The sequence below is a fragment of the Pimephales promelas genome, chromosome 9 (assembly GCF_988280905.1).
Source record: "Pimephales promelas chromosome 9, fPimPro1.hap1.1, whole genome shotgun sequence".
NCBI lineage: Eukaryota > Metazoa > Chordata > Actinopteri > Cypriniformes > Leuciscidae > Pimephales > Pimephales promelas.
The window spans coordinates 27,849,876-27,874,738 of record NC_142777.1 but is presented as its reverse complement, the minus strand read 5'-3'; the positions used below and the strand labels follow the sequence as shown (position 1 = coordinate 27,874,738).

The following is a 24,863-nucleotide window of genomic DNA, read 5'->3' as shown; positions in this document are numbered from 1 at the left end:
ACTATTTTACAGTAACTTACTGTTATAATATCAGAGGTGAAACTGGAAGAATGTTATTCAACCTAAAGTAGGCTACTATTACTTTGATACATGCTTACTTAAGTAAAAATACCAGTCTAAAAATCTAAAAAGTAAAAAGTAGTTAATTTAAAACAGTAAAAGTTGCTGAGTAACTTGTTTAACAGTGGGGGTGGGGTGCGGGACTCCCCCATGTGGGGTATGAGAGTTTCACAGTATAAGAACCGTCTCAGAAAATATCACGGTTTATGGTATTAAACAATTATTAAATATATAAACTGCATCATTAAATTACGGTTATTATTATTATCATCAGTTAAAATGAAAATGAGTTAAATAAATTAAACATTTGTTCAATAAAACATATGTAATCAACTAACTTCAATAATTGATTATGAATAAGATTAACGTCTTATTTGTATCATTAATAACTTATTAAATTATGTTTGAAAAACAATTGAGTTCTATTAAATATTTTTTATTCCAATTTTTTTAATGATTTAATAGAAATATATTATAAAAAATGGTGGTAATCAAATAAAAGTTTAGCAAACGTTTTAATCCTTTTACTTTTTGGCAAAGTGCTGCAAAACAGATTTAGTCAATTAAAACATGGACAAACAATATATATTCCTTAAAGAATGTGTAAATACATTTTATTGTTGGTGTTTAAACAGCACTTCCTCTTTAAAAAAGGGGAGGAGACCGCAAGAAACTCTGAGTTTACTGAAGAAAACCTGCTCCCGACCAGGTTAGGTTCACAGAGTAAGTTACCATGGTAACTGACTCTGAGTATAATTTACCTCTCTTTCAGAAATGGGCTTGACTTACTCTGCTTTCTCGGGTTTGATATACCCCCCTTTCTGAAACGGAAAACCCAGAGTTTCCCTCATTTCAGGGTTAACATACTCAGAGTTTTCACTTAACCTCCTTTCTGAAATGGGCCCCAGGTGACCTATTCCGCGGGAGAGAATGTAACTGATGGTGGTGGTCATATAACTGACCAATGTAACTAACGCTGGTCACCATGTTGTCATTATCACATGATAATGACAACATGGTGAATGTAGTCCGTCCAGATTACACTACACATGGATACTATATAAAACATGCGTTTTAATAGCCGTGAGGTAATTATATGTTCAAAATAAGCCACTCAAGAGAGTATGCGATTTCAGATGCAGCTAATATAGTGTTAGGTTTAACAAGTAGGCCAATAGGGTCAAATGTCAGATGATAAAAAATTAAAAAACATCTGCAATAAAATAATTATTAAACTGACCCTTTACCAGGGTGTATCTTTACATGTATAAATAGTAAGTTTAAGACGTTTTATTTAAGCTAGCCTATGTTTAAAATGCAACAAATGTTCAGTAATTTAAAACATTCAAGTTTAGTATAAAATTAAGCTTTTCATTAAAGCACAACCTTGATCCATTATTCACTTGCTACTTGATTGCAGTGGTAAGAGCGTTTCATTTGAGAGGGGGGAAATGGGCAGTTTGTGCTTTTATATTTAGGCCTATTTAGGCTATTTGTTTGTTTTTTGTATCAAATTATTTAGTAAAACTTAGAAAATATGTTGCATAGTTATCTGTAATCCTCTGAGTTATGCATAATCCTCTATAAATTGTTAACGGATTGTGTTTTAGTCTGATGGATATTAATTGTCGTGGCTGTGCCTTCTCTCAGGTTGTGGTGGAGTTGCGTTGTATTTTTCCGCATACAGGGGGCGCTCGAGTGTAATTTCTGCAGGTCTCCATCTGTTGGCTCGTAGGAGCGTTGCTGTGATTAACAGCTGAGGAGCTTCAGTTCTCTCCACGGGCAGGGATGCTGACGGGTCATGTCAAGAGAAGAGGCGAGTGGAACCTAACTATTCCTGAACTTTTCATCTCCTGGACAATATACTAATACATCTGAAGTCATTTCAAAGAAGACCTTACTGCTCAAGAGTGTTCGTTTCAACTTTCTATATTTAATCCACATCGGCGGACATGTAAGTAACGTTAGTTAATTACAGTAACACTGCATACAGATTAGCTGTTTACTTTATCAGGCTAGGCTAATTGAACCACATTTACTCTGCAAACGAACGCCATGTCACGACGCGACCATTATTATTAGGAAAAGGTGCTGTTGAGTTGTAGCCTCATATTTGTCGTGTAGTGTCGCGTTGCTGGCAGGGTGTGTGACCGTTGTGTAAAACAACTCCATCCTTTTGATTCTCATTGTTTCTTTTAGTGGCGTGCCATCATAAAATGTTTCCAACGAGAGGAAGCTTGACTTTTCTCACTGGGATTTTGATCGTGACGCTGTCATGTGAAGCCAGAGGTGAGTCGTCTTGTCTGTTACGAGTCTTTTATTCATTCATTAGGGGTAAGAGAGCTTTTGCTTTGGCGATACAAGCTATAGTTAGCCGTATTGACGATATTAATGGCTCATAAATAACAGCTTTCAGTGTGTTTTTTACAAGACTACTTTTTTATTAAAAAATCACTTATTTTAATTGCTGCCTTAATGTTTTTTATATATAGGCTATATAAAAATGAAAGTTAAATGTTTTACTCAAGTCACTTTTACAATGTATACTACAAGCTCAAAGATGATGTTGTAACATAACTACAAGAAAATTGTTACAGTAGTACTGAACCTATTTTAGTTTGTTGTAAGGTCAAGACCTTAAAAAGTGACATTTCGCTGCCCAATATGTTTATTGACTATTTTAAGCACATTAGGGAACGGCCCGGCCATGTGCTGTGTTTACTGACACAGCAGAAGATTAACCGCACACATACAAAGTCATTATTTTGAGTCCTACATCTATATCTGCACTGGGGTATCTCAGACCAAACAAGAGGCCCCTGTTCCTTGAACTGTAACAGAAATTTAGAGGTACATAATTCAGTGTTCCCTGCCAAGTTGAAAAGCAATTTACATAACTCAAACTAATGACACCTACTGTGCTGGAGATTGTGTGTCAGAAAGGTGTTGAACTTCTCCACATGGGCCATCACCCTGCTGTGAGCCCAAATGACATTTTTCTGTCTCCCAGTGGAAATAAATGAATGTGTTTGAAAGATAAAGCACTTTCTATCTGTTATGCTATAGATTCATAGTGTATCGTCCTTGGTTAAAGGTATTTTAAACTGAATACATATAACTCATGCTGGGAAACCAGACCTTTTTATCCTTAATGATGGCTTAGCCATTTATGGTCTATATGTATGGCCATTGTTATTCTAAAACAACACTGTTGTGTCTAGCATAATAAATCTGGATGAGTTAACTCTGGTATTTACTCTGTTTTACAAATAGGTGATTACTGATTACTATTATTGGACCCATAAGAATGCCAGGTTAACCCACAAGTCAGAGCCTGACCTCTACTAAGTAAACAATCCATTGTCTTCTCTGTTTATTAGTCCATTTGTTGACTCTATTCCTTATTGTGTGCTATAAGCCCTTCTTGAGAAGGAGTTCCCAATTCGTGTTGTCCTTGGATTGCTCTTTTTTTTCCCTGTCAGCCATTCTTGGAATGCTGGATCCTTGTTCTCCCACTATCTGTGTGTTAAAAGCAGGGAATGAGGAAACAGGAGTGTGATATATGGCATGTGTGTAAACAGCTTCTCTTTGGCTGAGTGGAATGAGGTGTATGTTGGTAGAATTGCTAAAACAGTGGTATTCTACAAGGTTTAATATTAAATAAACAATAAAGAAATGCTGTTCTGAAATTGCTTTGGCAGATACGTGCACTTGGCTCATTTAAGAGGGTTCATTGTTGGGTGAAGTGACCATTATGTTGTAGAGCAACACGACATGGAGCTTAAGGCAAGACAGTTACATGTGTTTCCAATGAATCTTTGGTACAATGTGTCAACAGCATTGCTCTGTGACACAAACACTTGTTACCCTAGAATTCTGGAAGAGCAGAGGTGTGTCTTCACTGTAGAAAAGAAATCAGATTGATCAGAGCAGGTCTTTCTTGATTACCATCAGCTTTTAATATACTTTTTTTTTGCCAGTTTGCATTTTTACTTTTTAGTTTCAATAAAACCTTTGAGAATTTTAGCATCCTCACCTAGAGTTTGCAAGACAGCACAAAAGTTAAGGTGATATACCGAAGGATATAATGTAATCTGAGTAATTATTCTTACCCCCAAGGCGTCACTTAACTGCCTTGGGAAGCATTTGGACATGCTTCAATATCTGACGCTTTAGGCGCCCTTTAGCGTCAGTAAGATGACGCCCTAGGATCGCGTGTACCCTACCCCCACCCCACACCTAAACCTAACCGCGTCCTCTAACAGACGCTTTCCTTTAGCGTCAGTTAGATGACGCCGTAGGATCGCGTCATGTAAGTGACGCTAAAGGGCGCCTAAAACGTCAAATATTGAAGCATGGTCAAAGGTGACGCCTTGGGGTGAGAATGCGTTGGTAATTAATGTGGATGTTTTTTATATTCTTATTCAATTTTATTTCAGGCAGACTGTCAATCTGTGTATTTAAGAGATAGTTCATCCAAAAAATTAAAATTCTGTCATAATTTTTTTCACCCTTGTGTCACTACAAATCCATAGAACTTTTGTTCACTTTGGAACATATGATATTTTTCATAAAAATCTTATAGATTTCTGTCTTTCCATTGAAAGTATATTCACCCAAAACTCTGATGCTGCAAAACATTCATAAAGAGAATGAAATTATATTATGAAAAGATTTAATTTAGACTTTTATTCAAATATATTCTAGTAAACAGAAGCAGAAGCATTGCTTGCTTGGCCTGTGAGAATCAATGAGGTTCTTTCCCATGTGTTACGACAATGTATGATAAATGGTATCAGACATATTTTATATTCAGCAAAAAAACAGATTACAGCTAGGATAAGTTTTAGAGACGCACCGGTCAACCGGGGCGGTTTTTGCTCCAAACACACGACCAGCAACCAGCCAGTTTTGCCGATCTCTTTTTCAGACAAACTGTCAGTTGTGTGGAAATATTACAAAGTCTGTAAACAGGATGTTAACTCAAGCCAGAAATGGCACATGATAAATACAATGATAAAGAGTAGAACAGAGATGCACCAGCAGTGAAAATACTGAATCAGGCACAGTAAACTCACTGTTAGTAGTGTTTATAAGCAGACCACTGCTTTATGTACAGCTTTACCCTAAGAAACTGCTGCTGTCATAAGCGCCACCTACTGTCAAAGAGTGAATTTGTGTTTTTATTCAGTTCGTCTGCTGTTCTTGTTTTGTGCAGGTGTCTTATGTAGCATCATTTCACAAAGCTAAAGCCAGACCATTCTGCTTTATCTTAAAATCTTAAATTATACAATCGAAGTTAATTAAAAAAACAACTGTTTGTGCTACATGTGTGTATCGTCTATATTTGTTTTATAATAACCCTTATAACCCTTTTCACTTTAAATAGTGAGACAAGCAGAAAAAATAATGACTTCAAACAACCTTTTGCTGGAAATACCCTCAAACAAATGTGTGTTTCAGTGACAGTCTCTGGTGTGAAAAGATGGAATCTTCTAGAAAATGATCTAAAATGTTGTTCAAATATCTCACGATTTAAAAATAATTATAAACAAAAGATACTTAAAGTCTATAAAGAGGAATGTGAAAACTAATAGAATTATTACAATAATTATGTTTTCGTTGTTATTTTGGTTGTTGGATCTGTCATTATTGCATCTTTGTTGGCTTTGTTTGTTTAGTATTATGTAAGCAGAATTAGTATTAATAGATAATAATATTAATAATAATAATAATATAAAAAAGAGAGAAAAATGTGTTATAATTGAAGGTAGATTATATCTGGTTTGGGCTCGATGTGTATATGTATGTATATATATTTTTCCTTTAATTTTTCTGGTGTTTGTCATTTTATGTTGGTGAGGTCTTCTAATTTGTGAATCTTGTTTATAGGAATGGGGTAGGAGTTTATAAGGTTTTTTTTATCTTCATCCTACTCCTGTTCTTTTTTTGTCTAGGAATGTACTTTTGTTGTGTTTGTTGGATTTGTTAAATTGTTCTTGTGGTATTTCGTGTTGCATTACCATGAAAAGAGAATAGAAAATAAATGAAATTAAATACTTTAAATGCAGTGGATTCCTCTAATTTCAAATGACTACAGATATTTTAGTTTTTATTTTAGCGCAAATACCCTAAACAACAAATAAATTTGCTTAAAGAAAAAAATCTACTGCCGGTATCCAAGTCGGCCAGTTTGTTCGGAAAAAAATAAAATAAAAATGCAATAGGCTATGAAAAATCATTATCGGTGCATCATTAATAAGTTAACTTTTGCCCTGTGTGGGTCATCTTGATTGTACATTACGTGTACTTGTTTAAATCTCTTTTTCTCATTAGTTTCTATGAGTATGGACAGCTTGATGCTTCTCCAGCAAGCAACCCATCCCTTACACACATAAACACACTGACAGTCATCTCAGACAAAGTGTGAACACAGCAGTTAGAGAAATGCTCTTGCTTCCCTATTCTTGTGGTCAGATATTTCCTGTTTCTAACTTTCTTGCTGGTGGAAAGAAGTAAACTGCTTTCACCCAAGAAAAAGTTTAGGTTCCTGCGTGGCACCAGGCCTGGCCTTTATGAGCAGCGCAGTTTAATATTTAGCTGGGTTTTTTTTTATGTTTGTTCTGATCTGGCAGATGACTGGCACTGCAGAGCATGTACTTGAAGTTTAAGCGAAACAAACCATGTATCCATGCTAATAAATATAGCTCTGTGATTTATGCATTCTACCGGTTGTAGAATTTGATGAAAGACAGAAATGTGTATCCAACAGTCGTGGTAGTTATACCAGCTGTTTAGAGTGGCACATGTTTCAAAGGCCTGCATTATGTTCTTTAAAGAGGTCAGATACGGTAACACGTGGTATATTTTTTTTTTTTCATTTGTAGCCACAGGAAAAGACTTTCACTCTTTCTTTTAAGGGTTTCTTTTTTCCTCCCCTCAGATATTTAAATCAGTTCCAGATTCGGGGTCGTAAGCAGGAGATGTTGGCCCTCAAGCTCCATTTACCTCAATGATCTACCTTTTAAAGTAGAAATAGCTTTGATAAGAACAGGAAAAACATGCTTCAGTTATGCAGTGCTCTCTTTAGCTGGCTTCTCAGCAGGTGTCAGGATCTCTGGGTTTATTAGACAGATAATGCAGCTCTGCAGGCAGGCCCTGCTTATCAAACAAATGATAATGGAGCAACTCTGTTGGAGCCATGCTGTGTCTGTGATCTGCCTCTGCAGGACAACGGTAATGCAGGCGTCAGTCTCTGGCCGCTTTGGCCAAGTTAAAAGGAAGCCAAATGCAATGGAAAAGCATTGGCTGCTTCATATACAGTACTAAGCTTTGAATAATTAGTATGCGCCTATATTATAATGGAGAGTTCTGATGGATATAATTTGCAAAGTTCTACAAATTCCCTTGCAACTTATGTGTTTGCTTATGAAATATCGGGTTAATGATGTGTTAACTAATGCGAGTTGCGTAGTACTCTCAAAATTTTTAAAACGTCTGAAAGAAATTGCAAACCTGGATGATTATATTCTTTATTAGTTTCACACACACAAGGGTCTTTGGAACGCCGCTTGGTTGTTGTGACTTGTTGACATACTTGTCCTTCTTATCTTTCTTTTTTTTCTTTTTTTTATAAATATCCCTGTGTGTAATTCATATGATTATAAAATATTGAAAGAAGCTTTGATATAGCTTTTAATTTTCTGTCATGAAAATTTTCTGTCAACTAAATTGTGAAAATGCACAAATTTACATAGAATATTTAATTTAACCTAGTATTTTGCATTAATGACTTCATTTAAAAATGGGGTCAGATTTATTTTATATTCTGCAAATATTTAAAGATACACTGCACGTATGTGGCAGAAGTGTTAACGGGGGTTCTTTGGTCTTTCTTGTGGGCTTTCTTTCTAGCCACTCCATAGCGCCACCCATGTACTGTATATCCATCAACGGGCATTTCTTCATAGAAAAATTTGATAAATGCATTACGCATTTATGGCATTTTGTATTTTGCGTAGTATAAGTTTAGGCCTACACATTTAGGAACATATATTGGGTTCTCTGCCCAAAGTCAAGCAACCTAAAAGTAACGAGTAACGCAAAAGTAACTTCTAATTATAAGTTATTATTATAATTATTAGTATTATAATTCAACACTAATTATAAGTAAGACAAAAACATGTTTTGAATGAAGGATTTAGGATAGATTGAGTCTAGATTGACTCATTTTGTACAAAAAAGTTACACTGTGTAAAGTTTGATATTTCACCCATCATTTTGTCGTAATTTTCTTCATGTTGTACAAAACCTGTAGGGGACCATCAAAATAAAGTGTTAGCAGATTTTAAACAGACAGTCTACTAATACTCTACTGATAGTTGACATGTAGTTACAAAGTTACTTATAGTTAGTAGAATGTCTAATGTGGACTATCAAAATAAAGTGTTACCGAGTTTAAATCTTGTAAACCAAATATCAAGGCCTGGGCTTATGGGTCTTGTAACCAGTCTTAGTGTGTCCTTAGAAGCCATTGTTTTTAGACCCTCCGAAACAAATAGACAAAACGTACAAAATTTTGAATCTTTAAATTTGAGTACCTCATCTCAAGTGCGTAATTTAGGTGTGATCGACAATAGTCTGAAATTTGACAAGCAAATTGCCTCTGTAGTGGGCTCTAGCTTTTTCTACTTGCGCTCTCTCTCTAAAATTAAATCTTTTCTCTCTACTGCCTCTTTAGAGGTTGCTGTCCATGCCTTTATAACATCGAGGCTGGACTACTGCAACTCTCTATATTATGGTGTGGCTAAGACTCAAATTACACGTCTACAAGTCGTTCAAAACGCAGCAGCGAGATTCCTAAAGGGATGTAAAAAGTTTGAGCATGTTACACCCCTCCTGAAATCCCTACATTGGTTACCGGTTCAGTTTAGAATTGAATACAAAATTCTATTGCTTGTCTACAAATCACTTAATAATCTTGCACCACTTTACTTATCGGAACTACTTCACTTGTATACCCCTAAACGAGGGCTTAGATCTGTAAATAAATGCCTCCTTCAGATTCCCAGAACCCGACTGAAAAACAGGGGAAATAGAGCGTTCGAAGTAGCGGGCCCCACATTGTGGAACAAACTCCCAACTCAAATTAAAATGGCTTCTTCCTTATCTGAGTTTAAATCTGCTCTGAAAACTCATCTATTTGATGCAGCTTTTAACATGTAATTGACTTGTACTCACTGATCCTAATTGATCACTGTTTGTTTTAATGTGTTTTATTGTAATTTTTGTACAGCATTTTGGTCGGTTACCAGCCGGTAGTAAATGTGCTCTATAAATAAACGGAACTTGAACTTGTGTCAAATTTAAATGTGTGAATATTAAAATTGGATATATAAGATTTGAAAGATAAAGGGATATAGTTCACCCAGAAAAAAAAAATGTCATTGGTGCTTAATTTGTCTATTCTGGAGCATGACAGTCCCTGGTCACCATTATTTTATTGTATGAAAAAGAGCTGAAGAACTTTATTTGCATGTACTATAAACTGCAAATTTATGCAGTTTCAATGAGCTACACTTATCATTGAGCTCTGCATCTAACATGTCCTTTGTTAGAGAAATGATACCTGGCAGAGAGTTGAAAATGCCTTAAGGATACAAACAGCTGTAACCAGAGCTGTTCTTATCTGCCTGTCTGTCTGCATGCAGTGAAGACAGAGTTATTGTCTGCCTGTCTGTTTGAAAGAGCTGCAAACTGTAGCTAAATGCACAACTCTCGTTGAAAAAAATTTAGTAAGTAAATGTCAGTATGTAATTCACAGACCATATGATGCTTTTGAGAGGAACATTTTGTGTGTGTTAGCATGCATGTGTACATGTGTTTCTATTTGGCTAGGATTCAGGGATAATTATGACGTTGACAGCGGTGATTTCACTATTAACACATTTTCTTGCTGAGCTCCGTCTGTCCGCAGGAAGTGTGAGTCTTTTAAGTGTACCTGTGTGGCAGTTGAGTTTTCAAAAAATAATTATTTAGCAAATGCCTCTATTTTGTGTGTGTGCACACATGCACATGTGCGTGTGTTCCTTGGCATTGTAAATGCTGAGCAAGTTAACCAGCACATTTCAATGGGAAATAGTGCAGTTGTTAAATTTGAACATGATGTTCATAATATCAGGTCCTCCAGTGAGTCCAAACACACATGCACACGCTAGAACATTAATGTCAGGGCAGCATGAACCCAGCCTGGCAAAACTAATGCTGTATTTTACCCCATATTTTTAATCCCAGATGAAAACCAGAACCATTATCCCATTATTCTCCTCTGAAGTCGGAGGGCTTTTCTTTGTAGTTCGTGATCTATGTTAAACGTGTGCTCACATCACGAACGCCGTTGGTTTTGTGGGTGAAAAGTCAGTTTACGCAAACAAAGCAGCTAATGAGCTGCATTTGTCGGTGCTGTATTGCGTCGACACAGCTCTTTGAGTGTCGGTATTTATAGAGGAGGTATTAAAACTCAAAGAAAGCACGCCAAGCCTTTGAACATTTTTTTTTTTTTTAGCTTGGTTAAAAGTTTTAGCTCTTTAATAGTTCTCAGTTCAATTGTGTTTCATCCCCTGCTTGTCTATGTACCTGTGACATGCCGAGTTTGAGTGTTTGCACAGGTGGGAGAGGGCAACTTTTAGAGAGACTGAATGGGAGATTGAGAGCCGCTATCCCACTTTTGTTCTCTCCATTCCAGTGGACTGAGCTTGTCAGAGCAGTGTCCTCATGCAAGACCAGGCCAATGCATTCGCCGTGTACAATTTGCTGTGAATGGGAGGTTCCCTGGTTCAATATAGGACCTGTCTCGGGTGTTTCTTTATCCCTTGTTTAAAAGAAGGATTAGCTTGTGTTTCACAGGATTACAGGTGTCTAACACAGCCAGGATCAACCTCTCATTGTCAGCTGTGAGAGATGCACTTCACTGTCACAAAGTGAATCCAACATCTCATTTTGTGTGCTCTAGCATTCAAGGAATTTAAAACCTGGATGGAAGGGCCTCTTTTACTCACCCTTATTGGTAACTCAGGTCCACTTTTCCTAGGGTCGTTGCAATAGGTCAAAGACCAAGGATTAAAAAAAGCACAGAGAAAAGGATTATAAACAAGGGTTAGTGTCATAAAACAGGCCTTAAGCTTATTTCTGCACCTGAGAAAGAGAAGGGAAGATAAAAGTGAATGGGTGAACTTTTCGTGTTCTTAATGTAATATAGGGTCAAAAGTGATTAATAGCATCAGTTTGGCAAATGCGTTTTGTGCAGTCTTGTCTTTTTGCGAACAGCTGTGTCTGCTCTGGCACGCAATTCTGCCAGTGTCATTGCTACAGCAGTAGCTCATGCTGGAAGGCATAACTCAATAAGTAAACACTCATGAGAAAAAAAGAAAAGAGAGAAATAGATTTAAAAAAAAAGACACAGCAAAAAGAGAGCCAAAGCAGGATTAGAGGCCTTGCGTGTGAGGGATTTTTGACACAAAGGCCGAGTTTAATAGGCAGGTGCTCATTACAGTGCTGGAGACCAGGTTACTCAACATTACCCCCGAAACCCTGCAGAGCTGCTGGTCTATTTACGAGGGCGGGTTTGGTGTGCTGCAGTGCCCTTTCCCTGTGGTCTAAATTGATGGTGGTCCATATGAGGAGGAAACAAATAAGGAATGCTGTCCTACGCTGAAGAAATTGGAGATGATGTCCTACATTGGGTTTCTGAGGTTGTTAGATCGCAAACTCACTTTGGGGGGTCTGGAATACTGAATAACAAAGCAGAAAACCATCATAATTGCCAACAGCATGAGCAAAATAAATCTCAGATATGCTTTTTGTCTATAATGTATACAATTCCTTGTAATTACAGTGAAACACCAGTCATACTTGAATAGGGCGTTCTATGTATATGCCTTTGCAATCCACAGTTTGAAACCATAGCTATAATATAACATATCCGCCATTGTAGATCATTTTGTTGAACTGCGGACTGGAGAACCATGGCAGCTTGATGACAGACATGGACATTTTGTGCATTTACAGCAATACAGCCATTTTTGTGCATTTTTTGAGCAATAGATGCTACTTGTATCTCATCTCAAGCTTTCAAAATATCTCTATCGGGGTGAGGGTTGGGTGAGGTTGATGACACTCTTGACACACCAAATGCCCCAGCCGGCAGTTTAAATGTCAGGGGTTCATCTGAAATCCTTGGCATCAGCCCCTTTCTAGCAAGTAGGTTTAACATGATTATTATCTTAAGCTAAAGTAATGCTATCATTAAATTAACTGTCCTAAAAACAGTCATACTGTATATTATATTACATTATTGAATAAATGTTTTTTTAACCAAAAATGTCATATGATATACGTGTAATAGTATTAAATTATTTTATATTAATGTCACATTCAGTTTTTTTTTTTTTTTTTTGTTACTTTGAGTTTGTATGTTTAGTTCCTGTTTTCTTTGTTCCCTTGCTTGGCTGCTTTAAGGCCCTTTCCCAAGTTGGACCACAATCTTCCTCCATCCAAACTTAATGACGTAATACTGTTTTGTAGAAGTCTGCTGCATATTGGCCGCAAACCTAAAGTGACAAATAGGAAACCCTGCATTCTTGTGTCACAAGACCACAAGTGCAGATGAAGTGTGCCATCTGGGACAGGGCTTATGTCCATGTTTTGCACCCTTTCCTCTCTAAATTCCCTCTTTCTCATTCACTCGCATGTACGTAATTGCTTACATTGCATCATGAGTGCCCACTACTGCTTGCAATGTTTAAATGGAATGACCTAAATCCTTGATCTCCGCTATTGTGCTGATTTATTATTTACATGATTTATTCTAAAGGGTGTATGCTTGAGATGTTTGAGAAAATTGCAAAAATTGCACAAAATGTAAATGCTACAATCAACTATAACTGTAAAACACAGTAAGCTAGGTACAAGTATAATGCAGTTGTTATTGTGTGGTGTGGGGATATGCTTACTAGGACTAAAAACACAATAAATAAATAAATAAATAAATAAATAAATAAATAAATAAATAAGACTTCTTTGAAAAACATTTAAAAATATTAGTGACCTAAAGCTTTTGAGCGATACTGTACATTTAAGGTTTGAATGTAGCTTTAAAAATAAAACTGCTTGTGCAAAAATTCCAACCTCTTGGTGCTTAATTTGGTAAGATGTAGTACATGTACAAGAATGTCGTCAAGATTAAGACAAAGTGAGCCAAGACAGCCTGTGCTTTGCTGTGTTTAATTGAATTAATGGGTCATTGGATGATAGGCAGCTGCTCTGCATCCTCTTCAGGGCACAAAGAGCAGCACAAAACCCACAAGGAAGTCTGTGTGGAACCGCACACATGATGTCAGACTTCAGCAGTCCCTTATTGAGTTAGCTTGGCTCCAGAGGCAGGAGTTGGTCGAGTACAAAGTCTGGCTCAAGATCTGATTACACACAGTAGATGGACAGCTGTGAGCAGTGGCAGTGACAGAACCACAACTCTGTGTTCAGATTACCAGAATTAAAAGTGAGGGATGGTGTAAGTGAACCTGTTTACCTAGTTGCCTCTGTGTGTGTCGGAGTAGGAGGCTCTGTGCAAACGGCATCAGGCCTCAATCTCTGCCGTTATCTTTCTCCCTGATAAAAGTCACATTCCATCGCCAAGACCAGCATTGCAGTGTTTGGTCTATCTGTCTCTATCTTGGATCACATGCTGAGTCCTATAGCAGCTCTCCTCCGCTTTTTCAGGAGATTCAACATACTGTAAAAGATAAAGCTACTGTCTAGATCACATGGCAGTGGTAGATCAAACTCTAGATGACCTGGCAGAAGCTGCCATCTGATTGGCTGCCAGTGCTATTTTTATTTTTCATAGAGGGGTGTGTCGTATCAGAACATCTAGATGGATCATGCAATTTTTATTTTTTTTAAAGACTTCTTGATTTTTTAATTAATTGGTAATTCTTTACAATAAGATTAAATTCATTAAAGGGATAGTTCCCCAAAAAGTTTAAATTGTCTTCACTTATTTACCCTCATGTTGTTCCAAACCTATCCAATGTATTTTCTTCAATATTTTTAAGATACAATTCAGAACGATGTCGAACAAAATAAGGTTCAGAACGAAAATTTAAAAAGTCAGAAAGATGTAATTAGAAAAGGATGTCAGAATTAAAAAAAAATAGTGGACTACAATGTATTATCTATTACGATATTAATCAAAATGTGAAAAATAGTAAAACATAAAAATATGGGGGAAAATATATATTTAAAAGAGTTTAAAAAAGCATTTTGTGAGGTTGTAATTTGTGTTCATAAAATATCATCTCATTTATACAATTACAATATATACACTTCAGTTCAGTAGTTTGGGCTCAGGGGTCACTTAATACTTTTATTGTTCAATTAAATGCTGTCTTAGTGTACATATTTATTCTAAACAGTAAAGTTATGCATTATCTACACTTGCATTCAATAGTTTGGGATCTTAACAACTTTAACTTTATTATAAAATTATATGTTCCCTGGGAATCAAACCCATGACCTTAATGTTAGTAGCATCAAGTTAAGCTACAGGAACTAAAATGCTGTTAGATGTTTGTTCAATTCTTACCAAACAGTATTTTAAAGGCCCTATTCTTCATGTTTTTTTTTTTTTTTTTTTTTTTTTTTTTTTTTGAAGCTTTGATTGTGTTTACAGTGTGCAATATATAACATGTTCATGTTTCGCGTGTAAAAAAACCCCAGTATTTTTCACACAATTTACTTACCTGCATACTTCCGTTTTCACTGTCCAAAAAAACAGGCCGATGGCTTCCCTGGTTTTTTTGAAGTCTCTCCTTCAGAAATACGTAACGAGTTCTGATTGTGCACATTGCCCGGAAAGGTCACACGCCTCTTATCATAAGTCGGAGATGCATGTACAGGTTGTTATTGTAAAAATTTCAAACAAATTACCAAATAAATTTGAGCCTGAATCCGGAGAACATAGATGAAGAAGAGAATCAAGGGTTTTGCAGGATGTTTGTAAGTGGTTTATTTAGTTGTTGTCCTACTTTTAATTGGTTAAATTGTTATGTTACAAACTGTTATAATAAAATCTTTTTTTCCATCTGTCGAATTAACGATGGTGTTGTTGAATTTTTAAAATAAGTCCATTGTTTATTCCTATATACCTCAGTTACACGTGTGTATGAGTTTTGTTTAGTAATATATGTTTTATAGGTAGGCTATTCTTGTGGGTGGAGATTAGTCAAAAAACTGTTCTAATTACGTCATTAAAAAAGGAAGTAGACGGATGTAGTGCAAACCGGACGTTCGCTGTAGGCTTTGAAAGGGGACTTGCATTAAATAAAATATCTCGTTTGGCATTGAACTTTGAGCTTTATAATTTTACAGGTATTATTGATGCTCTAACAGCAACACTAAAGTTTGAAAAATGGAATCACAAAGAACGGGACCTTTAATATACAGTCATGACCCATAAGCTATCTTGAGCAGATTTGTAACAGAGGCGAGAGATTTACAGCTAAATAATGGTCCAGAACGCTGACAGAAATGTGCAGCACAGGCTCTTGATCTCACTGTGGGCTGGACTTTTTTGTATGTAGTGTACACATGTCTTTTGACAGCACCGGTTAGTTAACTGGCTGCCATGCCTGGACTCTTCAGTGTTACTCCTGCACCTTCTTCTCTTACACACTGCGCTCCCTTTCCATCTCGCTGGGCCTTTGATGGTCATGTCACTTCCTCCATTCTAATCATTTTTCCATGCAGCATGCTGTCAAGGTCCGTTTGAAGCTTTTCCTTTGACACCAGTGATGTTCATCTAAAGCAGTGGAGGCTGCCGAGGCTTCAAAGCACTTGCACTGCGGTCTGTAAGACCTGTTCATAAATCCTTTGAGAAATTAAAAAAAACATATCAAGATGTCTGAAGCAAAACGGGCAAGTGAAGAAGTGGATGCTTGGTAGCTTGTAATTCATACATTTAGGATTTCTTTTTGAGAGTAGAAATGTAGGTCATGTGTCTAGTCCATATAGGTATAGACAGTAATTAGCCCAATGATTTGTGCAATTGTAGTCATTTATTGTACAGTTATGGTGGCAATAAATATGTATGAACTTTATGGAGCATCAATCCATCTTGTCTTCAACATTGTTCAAAAGTGCTGAGGGTGTTTCCTGGGAGGTCTGTCAAACTCGTTGCATGCGATGTCTGCACATGGACGCAAGATGATGTTTCTCTTTTTGTCTTGTTCTCATTTTCTTTGTCTAGAGACTATAGTTTGAAATGCACATTAGTGTCACTAAGCTAAATATATAGGCTCTAAAATATTTTTAAAATATTGGGAAAAAGTTTAGTTTTAATTTGGTGTAACTATTGTTGGCAAAACTTTTTTTGTATAATGAAATACTACTTTGTATAACATAACTCTGTCGGCCATATTTTTTGTTTGATGAAATAATTCTCTTGTCGCTCATTGAAATACACACGACAATCATGCCGAAGAGTTGTTGTGTCATTTTCTGTACTGCCAATATCTTTTTTTATATATGTACATTTTTATATAAAATATATATAAAATATATGAATATGAAGTATATATTTATATGAAGTTTTACATCCTTCCTAATAAACAGAACTTTTGAGCCTCCAGGAACTTTTTTTTATTGCTTATAATTTGTGATATTACGGTGTGGGTAGATTCTTGTGTGATATAGTATAGTGGGTGTTAAACTCGTATTAGGCAGTGGGACAGATTTGTCTACTTCCCTTACGAAAAATAACTATTGTAGTCCTACAAGATTTATAAGTCTAAAAAAAATATATAAAACATTTTTAGTCTAACTATCGAGATTTTAAATGACTAGAGATGGAACTTTTTATCCAGAAAAAAACGCAGCTCACCATTTATTTAAATTTGAGTCTTGCCCTCTGTAAAATGGCGGACATGTTGACTTATTGCAGCAACGGTCCAAAGCGGCCAATAGGGCATCTATGTATTTATTATGTCTATGCTCATAGATATATCTCAATCACACTGTGTTGCCAGGGCCCTCTCTGCTTCTGAAATGCTTGTAACATGCTAGAGCTGCAGCGTTCCTCTCATAATATTGGTAGGTGAAATTAATGAACTCAAATATTAAACCGTTAAATAATATTAAAAATATTAAATATTAAAGCTTTAATGTTTAACTGTGGTGCTGCAAAGGGATTGCTTTTAGAGACATTTTAGACGCTGTCAGCATGCTAAAAAACAAATCCTTACCTCAACCAAAAATACTTCATTCAGCACACAGTGATGTTATTTCCTACTCAAATAGGAGATTTCTTTTGCCACCCTGTCTGCCATCAGCTTGTGTGTGTGGCCTGTCATCTTTTGTCTTTTCCACTGTTATGGGTAATATTCTTCTGTCAGCACGCATGACGCCTCCCTCAGCCTCACATCAAAGCTTTTCAGTCAGCTTAGAATCAGATCTGGGACAAATAGGTAAGAGCACAATTTAAGGAAGTCTCAAGCGTTCTTTCCTTGAATTTCTCTGAGTCACATTTTTCTTCTAACACATTCTTTATCATGTGTGTGACAGGAAAGAAGCTATTTCAGCTTCTGCTCTATGCTATTCACAAGGTTTTTAATATTCTTAAGGCAAATACTCAAGAGTTCCCCTCTTCATTCATTCAGGCACCAGGTTCATAAGATCTATCTCACATGATCCATGCAATAGCCCTTATCTCTTCTCCGCTAGTGAAAAGACCCATTGTTTGTTCTAGGATCCCACCAATTACATAAAATCATCTTTATAAACACACATCTGTTTTCCTTTCCAATGCCTCCCGAATGTTTATTATCTCGCCAATTGTTTTATACACTTACATTTGTGAATTAGTTACGTGATTCATCTAACATAGACTTCTCTCCAGCTGTGATGTTCAGTTCCACCTTTTTTTCTGCTCTATTTCCAGAGAGGAATTTTTCTGCCCTTCTTAGTCTAACATTCTGGAATTTACTGTAATTTAATTCCAGCACCAAAACAACCTTTTCTTTTCCCTCCCGTCTTTTCCCATGGCACTTTCCTGGATGGCAACCAGAAACTTCAGGTGAAAACACTTCACTCCAGCAGAGGAGTTTATTTGAAGTAAAAAAAAGACAGAAAAAAGTACATTTAGGGCTAGTGTCATTTTTCAATTTATAATCTTGGTGGTTCTCACAGCAGCTGCTATAGCAGCAACAGGATGTGACAGTACCAGGCATGAATGAGAGGTGCCTTCCAACGTACACATAGGCCAGTATGAAGGAAATGGAAAGCAAGTGCTCATGGGAGTCTTCACAAGCTGCAAGGAGGGGATGAAAAGGACCTTGTGCATACAAGGAAAGAAATTCCCCATAAAATTCTTGTGCCTAACTTCTCCACTTATAACGTTTCTTTGTGGGACATGATGTATCAGGAGCTGGAGAATTTTTTTTTCTTCATGTCAGATGTCAGCTAGTCTTATATTAGTCTTATAAAATAAAATGAATTTTGAAAAGCCAAATGCACCATAAAATACAAGTATTATTTTAACCATAATAATATTATTATTTACTTTGATAATTATTTTATAATTATTTGTCTGTTTATTTGTTAGTCTAGCCAGGGCATTAAAGGAGAACTCCGGCACAAAATGAACCTTTGGTCTAATAAAACATTGGTACCTAGTCGACCGTTCTCTGAGATTTCGTTTCATGATAATCGAATGTAAAGAGTTTTATCTGTAAAACTGTTTATAATAAATAATAACAAATCGCTAGATATTACCACTAACAAGGCTCAAAATAGCCCCACAGTAACATAATGAGGAATAGTATCGAAGATAAGTTCACATGCTGTAAAAATAGAAAGTGCTTGTTTGTAAATGAGTGTTAATGAAGAAAATAGGGGTGCTCCGATCAGGATTTTTGGGGCCATTCACCGATTACTGGAAGCTGTATCACCCGATACCGATCACCGATTACAGGGTCTATTTGAAGCCTTCTATCATGTAGCATTATTATTAAACTATATTTAACAACAATGTACATAAGTATTACATTTAAGAGAAGACAATGTATTATGAATTTACACCTGTGTGTTTATTTTCAAGCAACATGTCCAGCATAATATCTTGGCTGCTTGTGCTTGGTTATTGGGAGCAGCTTAGGACTTGACAACTTTCCTGTAGAATATAAAATAAAATAAATAAAATACAGAACATCTGAGTCTTTAAATTTAGCTTTAGACCATGTTAAACTAAAAACTGCAACAAAAAAAGGCTATAGCCAAAATAATGTTTTGAGTCAGACAGCCATCAGTTCTTCTAATACACTTAAAGGACCACAGGTAGTAAAGTACACAGCAACAAAAAAATACAAATAACTAACAACTTCCATGTCTGTGTATATATCTATAACTTTGCTTTTTTTCTGGGATGCTTAGTTAGATTTTGTGGGCATTTAGAGAGGAAGAGAGAGATGTAGAGATTGTAGAAAGAGAGTGTAGAGATTATTAGATTAATTTCTCAATCAAAGCTTACTTGCCTTAGCTTGCCTTACTTCTTAAGCATCAATATTTTGGTTAAAAAATGTTTGCAAGAACCGTTGCTGAATTATTTTAAACAGATTAAGAAAGCCACCACTGCTGGTCACAATTGATTGATTTGTTTAGAGCTAGTGAAGTCGTGTCCTACCACTTTAAGGATCGATATTGTCCCCCACCATTTTTTGTAACATTGAGGCATGGATGTACCTAATACAAATAACACATCTCCAGTTAACTAGCAGAGGATTCAAAATCAAATCGAAATCTAGCGCTAAAATGTGTTTGTTTGTTTTTGAACTCAAGCTGAGCGCTCGTTGTCGCGGCGATCAGTGGATACAGTGTTCTCTGTAGCTCGCGCAGTCTTTACTCGGACGCCTGCTTCAATCTATCGCAATCTATCGCAGTTTGAAAAACAGACAGCAGCGTGGTACACAGATTGCTAGTGAATTGCATTTTTATGTTTTATATGTTAGGTAGATTGCTATTATTTATGTAAATTGAACAAATGCTACTGTTCCTTTTTTTCTTTTTTGCACCAGGTCCTCCATGGGTGAGTCGTAAAGTAGAGGACAGACAGACTGCAAAACTGGGCCACACGGTTCGTCTTCCATGCCCTGTGGAGGGTGACCCCCCTCCGCTGGTCCTGTGGGTGAAAGATGGGCGAAACGTGAACCCAGGCTGGAGCCGCTACAAGGTTCTGAGGAAGAGTCTGAAGATCAAAGAAGTGGAACTGGAGGATGCCGGAGAGTACATCTGCCGCGTCACCAATGGATTTGGCAGCCTCGCCCTCAACTTCACACTCATTGTAATTGGTAAAGACTGCCTCCCACGCCTTACACCACAACCCTTTATATCTCAGTTCTTTATACTTTTGCACACCCAGAGAGCATTTGTAGGCCACATCAGTCATCCAGGCTTAATCAAAACCTGCACCGTTGCACAGTTTGAGGTAGGTTTTTTAAGGGGATACTGCCCCAACTAGACAGATGGCATCTCAAAACAGCAGAACTGAAGCACGAGTTTTCAACTGAAATCGAAAAAAAGAGCTGGGGATCTTTTAGATGCCCTCACAAACAGCTAATGGGTGCACAGTAAGGCATTCGGGCTCATATAGCTGCTCTCAAATCATATTTGACTAAACTGACGTGACTGGCTAGGTACTTTAAAGGGATACTCCACTTTTTTTTTTTGAAAATAGGCTCATTTTACAACTCCCCCAGAGTTAAACAGTTGATTTTTACCCTTTTTCGAATCCATTCAGCCGATTTTCTGATATTTAGAAGAATATCACTTACCAGACAGTTTCTGGTCTCATCGACTTCCATAGCAGGGAAAAAATATACTATTCTGATATTTCTAAATATCAGAAAATCTGCTGAATGGATTTGAAAACAGTAAAACCCAACTGTTTAACTCTGGGGTAGTGGTAAAATAAGCCCATATACAAAAAAGTGGAGTATCCCTTTAAAGCAGGCATGTTTTCATGTACATAACATTAACTAGAAAAGCACAAGAGAGCATTGTACTGATTGAAATTTATGACTTGTTAGCATTTGTTGGAGCATATGGCGCTGATGCCGTTTTGCATTATCAAATCTAGAGAACAAAGGATTGCTTCATGTCATCCGTCACAGAATACCTGCAGTTGTTTATGTAGGCAGTAATTTAACTCCATGTTCCTACTTTTACCCAGGTAGTTGAGACTTTTTTTTCCATTAGAACCTGACAGGCAAGGAAATTAATACACACCTTTTTGGATGGATGGATGGATGAAAGGAGAAAGAAAATGAGTTGTAGAGAGTCATATAGCTGTTGTGAGACTGGTTGGAGCAATGGGGGGGGGGTTGTGCTGGACCGTTGCAGCTCGGAGTGTGTGGTTCTCCTGATGACTGCTGTGGGACTGTGGGGCAGGCATTTACAGCCAAATGTTTTGAACAGGGAGAGGAGACAGAGATGCCCTGCTGCCTTCTCTGCCATAAATCTGAACTGGTCGACAGCAAAGTTGAGAGGCCTTGAGGACCCAGAAGCCCTCAGCTCTTCCTGTACAGCTTGCCACGTTTGGGGAGGCTACCGAGGCAACTAGTGTGTGGATGTAAAGGATGATTATTCGGCTAAACGAGGCAGCTGTTTAATTGGCCGAGCCAGTTTTCAGGTTCCCTCCCCTTTATGTCTTTGCTCGGGGCCTCCTGTATGGGGAGTGATGACGGCCTGCTGTTTTCCTGTTTTGTCCCCAAGAGGTCTGTGGAACTCAGAGTTATGGCGCATTGGACTGCTTCACTCCCTTTGGAATATGGTTTTAGAGTTTACTGAAGTCATTAACTGCAGTGACCAACAGCTCCAAAACAAAAGGCCCATTAGACCCTCCTGCTGCAGTGTTTGAGTGTTTAAAGCTGTGACTTTTGCTGAAAGGAATGCCACTATTAATTAACTGAAGAATGGTTAAGAAGCCATTGTTTTTTAGTAAAGATTAGTGGGCCCTGGCTCAGAAGAGTTTAAGGTATAGTTCACTCAAAAATGTACATTTTTCACCCTCATATTGTTCCAAACCTGTGTGACTTTTTTTTCTTCTGTGGAACACAGAATAAGATATTTTGATAACTGTTTCCATCTTTTTTGTGTGTTCCACAGCAGAAAGTCATTCAGGTTCAGAACAACATGAAGATAAGTTAAAAAAAATGTTTTTTTTTTTTTTTCAAAAGAAGTATTTATTAAACTAGTTGTCTTTCTAGTAAAATACATTTTTATTGTTTAAGTTTATGAATCTTTTGTTTGCAGTTGTGAAGGACATGAATGAGAATCAATGAATTGATTGCTGTGCATAGTTACTAAAGCATCATCACTACTCTCTTCAGAACATTATGTGCATGTAAATGCCAATGTGAATGAAACTCTGATGAAAGTAGTAATAACATTTTTTTAAGACAATTTTACGTAAATTGAAGAGCATAACAAATTACATAATTACCAATGACAGGTGTTTTTTCAGAGATCCTCCTGTGAAGCACCTTCTTAATGTAGATGAATGTACTATACACCAAAAAACACAACTGGGAAACTCCAGCCAGTGCTGATTGTATCAGGACTGAGGAATTTGGTAACATTAAATAGCACCTGTTGTCATCAGAGCGGATCTAATCTGCACCAGGATTTGCACTCACGGCAAGCATGGGCAGAACCGTACCCTCATACTTTAATGTCTGTGCAATCTATACCCCACATAATTCCTCATGAAAGTATAATTTTAGCTTTTTAGTTGATATTGTGCCCCTATCAAACTAGACAGATGATGGCTTGGTGTAATCAGTTGGCAATAAACCTAAGCTGAGGTAACGGTTTCGTATTTTCCAGACCACAGTCACCGAAAAGTCTTTGTGCTTTTCACATGTGTAAATAGAAACACATTTTTTTTTCAAAATCATGTCTGCAATTGTACATGAGAACAACAACTCAAGTTTTAAATATAGACAGAGATTAGCCGTGCTTTACAGCTTTAAGGCATTTTAATAGGATCGTTAACTTGCTTTCCAATGTTCCTCACATATTCAGTACTTTTTTGCAATCTGGCACGAGGAACTCTGGGAATGTGGGTTTGTAAGAATGGCATATTGGGTTTTAAAGGTCAGAGTAAAGGTGTTGTTTATCAGAGGGTGTTGGAAGCTGTTCAAATGCTTCACCATCATCTCACGCTGACCATTCCCACATTCTCTGACGTGTCATGAAGTTAAATAAATCAGTCTCCGTGTCATAAAGTGCTGTACTTTAAAAGGTCCCACAGCTCCTGGGCCTCTCCCTCTTTCCCCCGCGGTGGTCCCAGACCCTGCACCCCTGCTGTTTCTAAAGTGCAACACACACTGCCAGCATTGTTTTCTCCTAGCGCTGCTTTACAGGAGTCCAGGGCGAGGGATCTGAGGCTTTTCTCCACAACCTAATTGTCTATATTGTGAGAGTTTGAATTTATGTTGGATATATGAGGATCTCAAGTTTGCCTCCCAACAGTAACAGAGTCTTCACACAAGTGCGCTGTTGTAGAGTCCTGGTTCCCTGGCATTGGATCCCTCTTGTCTGCATTTCTCACCTATATCATATAGGAGACCGTACTGTGTACGGACGCAGTGGGGAGAGAGTGTGGCTTCTACCCAGACGGTGGTTTGGGCTGCCTGTTTTATGAGGGGACTAGTGGAGAGCTTCCAGCAGTGGCCTTTTGTTCTTTGTTTGCAGGCCACGGGTTACATGTGTTGCAGTTTAGCCAGCGTCCTCCTCACCTAAATGGATAATTGTATCAAAATTACACTCGTAAGCCAACCCAAGACTGCGGAGGTGCGTGGTAGGTGGGATAAGGCCAAGGGAGGGGCAGAAAGTTTGGGACAGCATGGATGTGCCTTCCAGTCTTTGGATCATGTTACCTTGACCAGGTTTGGCCTGAGTTGGAATTACAGCACTGACGTTCATTCATTCGAGATAATTTGCTCATAACCTTTCCCACTGCTAAACTACACAAGCTCTTTTCCATTCCAATAGAAACGTGTTTACTCGTTTGCCTTGGCTGGCCTGAGAGCAGAGCAGCCTCACTGCTGCAGTATTTATGTTTAGTCTGATTTACACCTATTTTCCACGACAGCTCCTCTTTTGGGAAATGCTTCTTTCCTATTTAAACAGTCCAAGTGGGAAGAACCATGAACTGGGTCATTTTATAAAAATATTCCAGTTAAATATTTTGATTATTTTAAATTGTGATATTTCACAATATTATATATAGCCTATTACTGTCATTTTATTATCAAATAAATGCATTGATGATCATTAGAGATTTCATTTGAATAATATATACAATTGTACTGTACAGCTCTAAAAACTTTTAGATTACCAATTCACGCCTATACATAATCCAAAGAAATTGTTATGCAAGTAAAGAAGTGATGGAATTTGATCAATATTATAGTATCAAAATTATTTTATTAATATTAAATCAGCAGAAATTATTTCCTCGGCCTACATTTACATCGTAATTTACAGACTGTTAAATTTTCTTCCCAGCCTGAACTCACAATTCTGTATGTCTCTCTCTGTTCTGCTTAATTTCATGTGACTCCAGACTGGTTTCAATTCCATCAAGCCTTCTTTTCATCTTTGTGTTTTTTCATATCTTTCCTTCTGCTATTCACAAGCATGAATTAATTTGTATCCATATGTGTTTGTGCTTTGAACTTGCCCAAGCTTAT

General features: G+C 37.2%; 1 protein-coding gene across 1 annotated transcript in view; it reads left to right on the top strand.

Annotated features, from left to right (window-relative positions):
* Positions 1-983: 983 nt before the first annotated feature.
* fgfrl1b (fibroblast growth factor receptor like 1b) overlaps positions 984-24,863 on the top strand; it is a 33,478-nt gene continuing 9,598 nt past the window's right edge. The window contains exons 1-3 of the mRNA XM_039648908.2: positions 984-2,014; positions 2,260-2,349; positions 20,184-20,456. Coding sequence (XP_039504842.2) covers positions 2,277-2,349; positions 20,184-20,456 — 346 coding nt within the window. The 5' untranslated portion in view covers positions 984-2,014; positions 2,260-2,276. The remainder of the gene's footprint in view (positions 2,015-2,259; positions 2,350-20,183; positions 20,457-24,863) is intronic.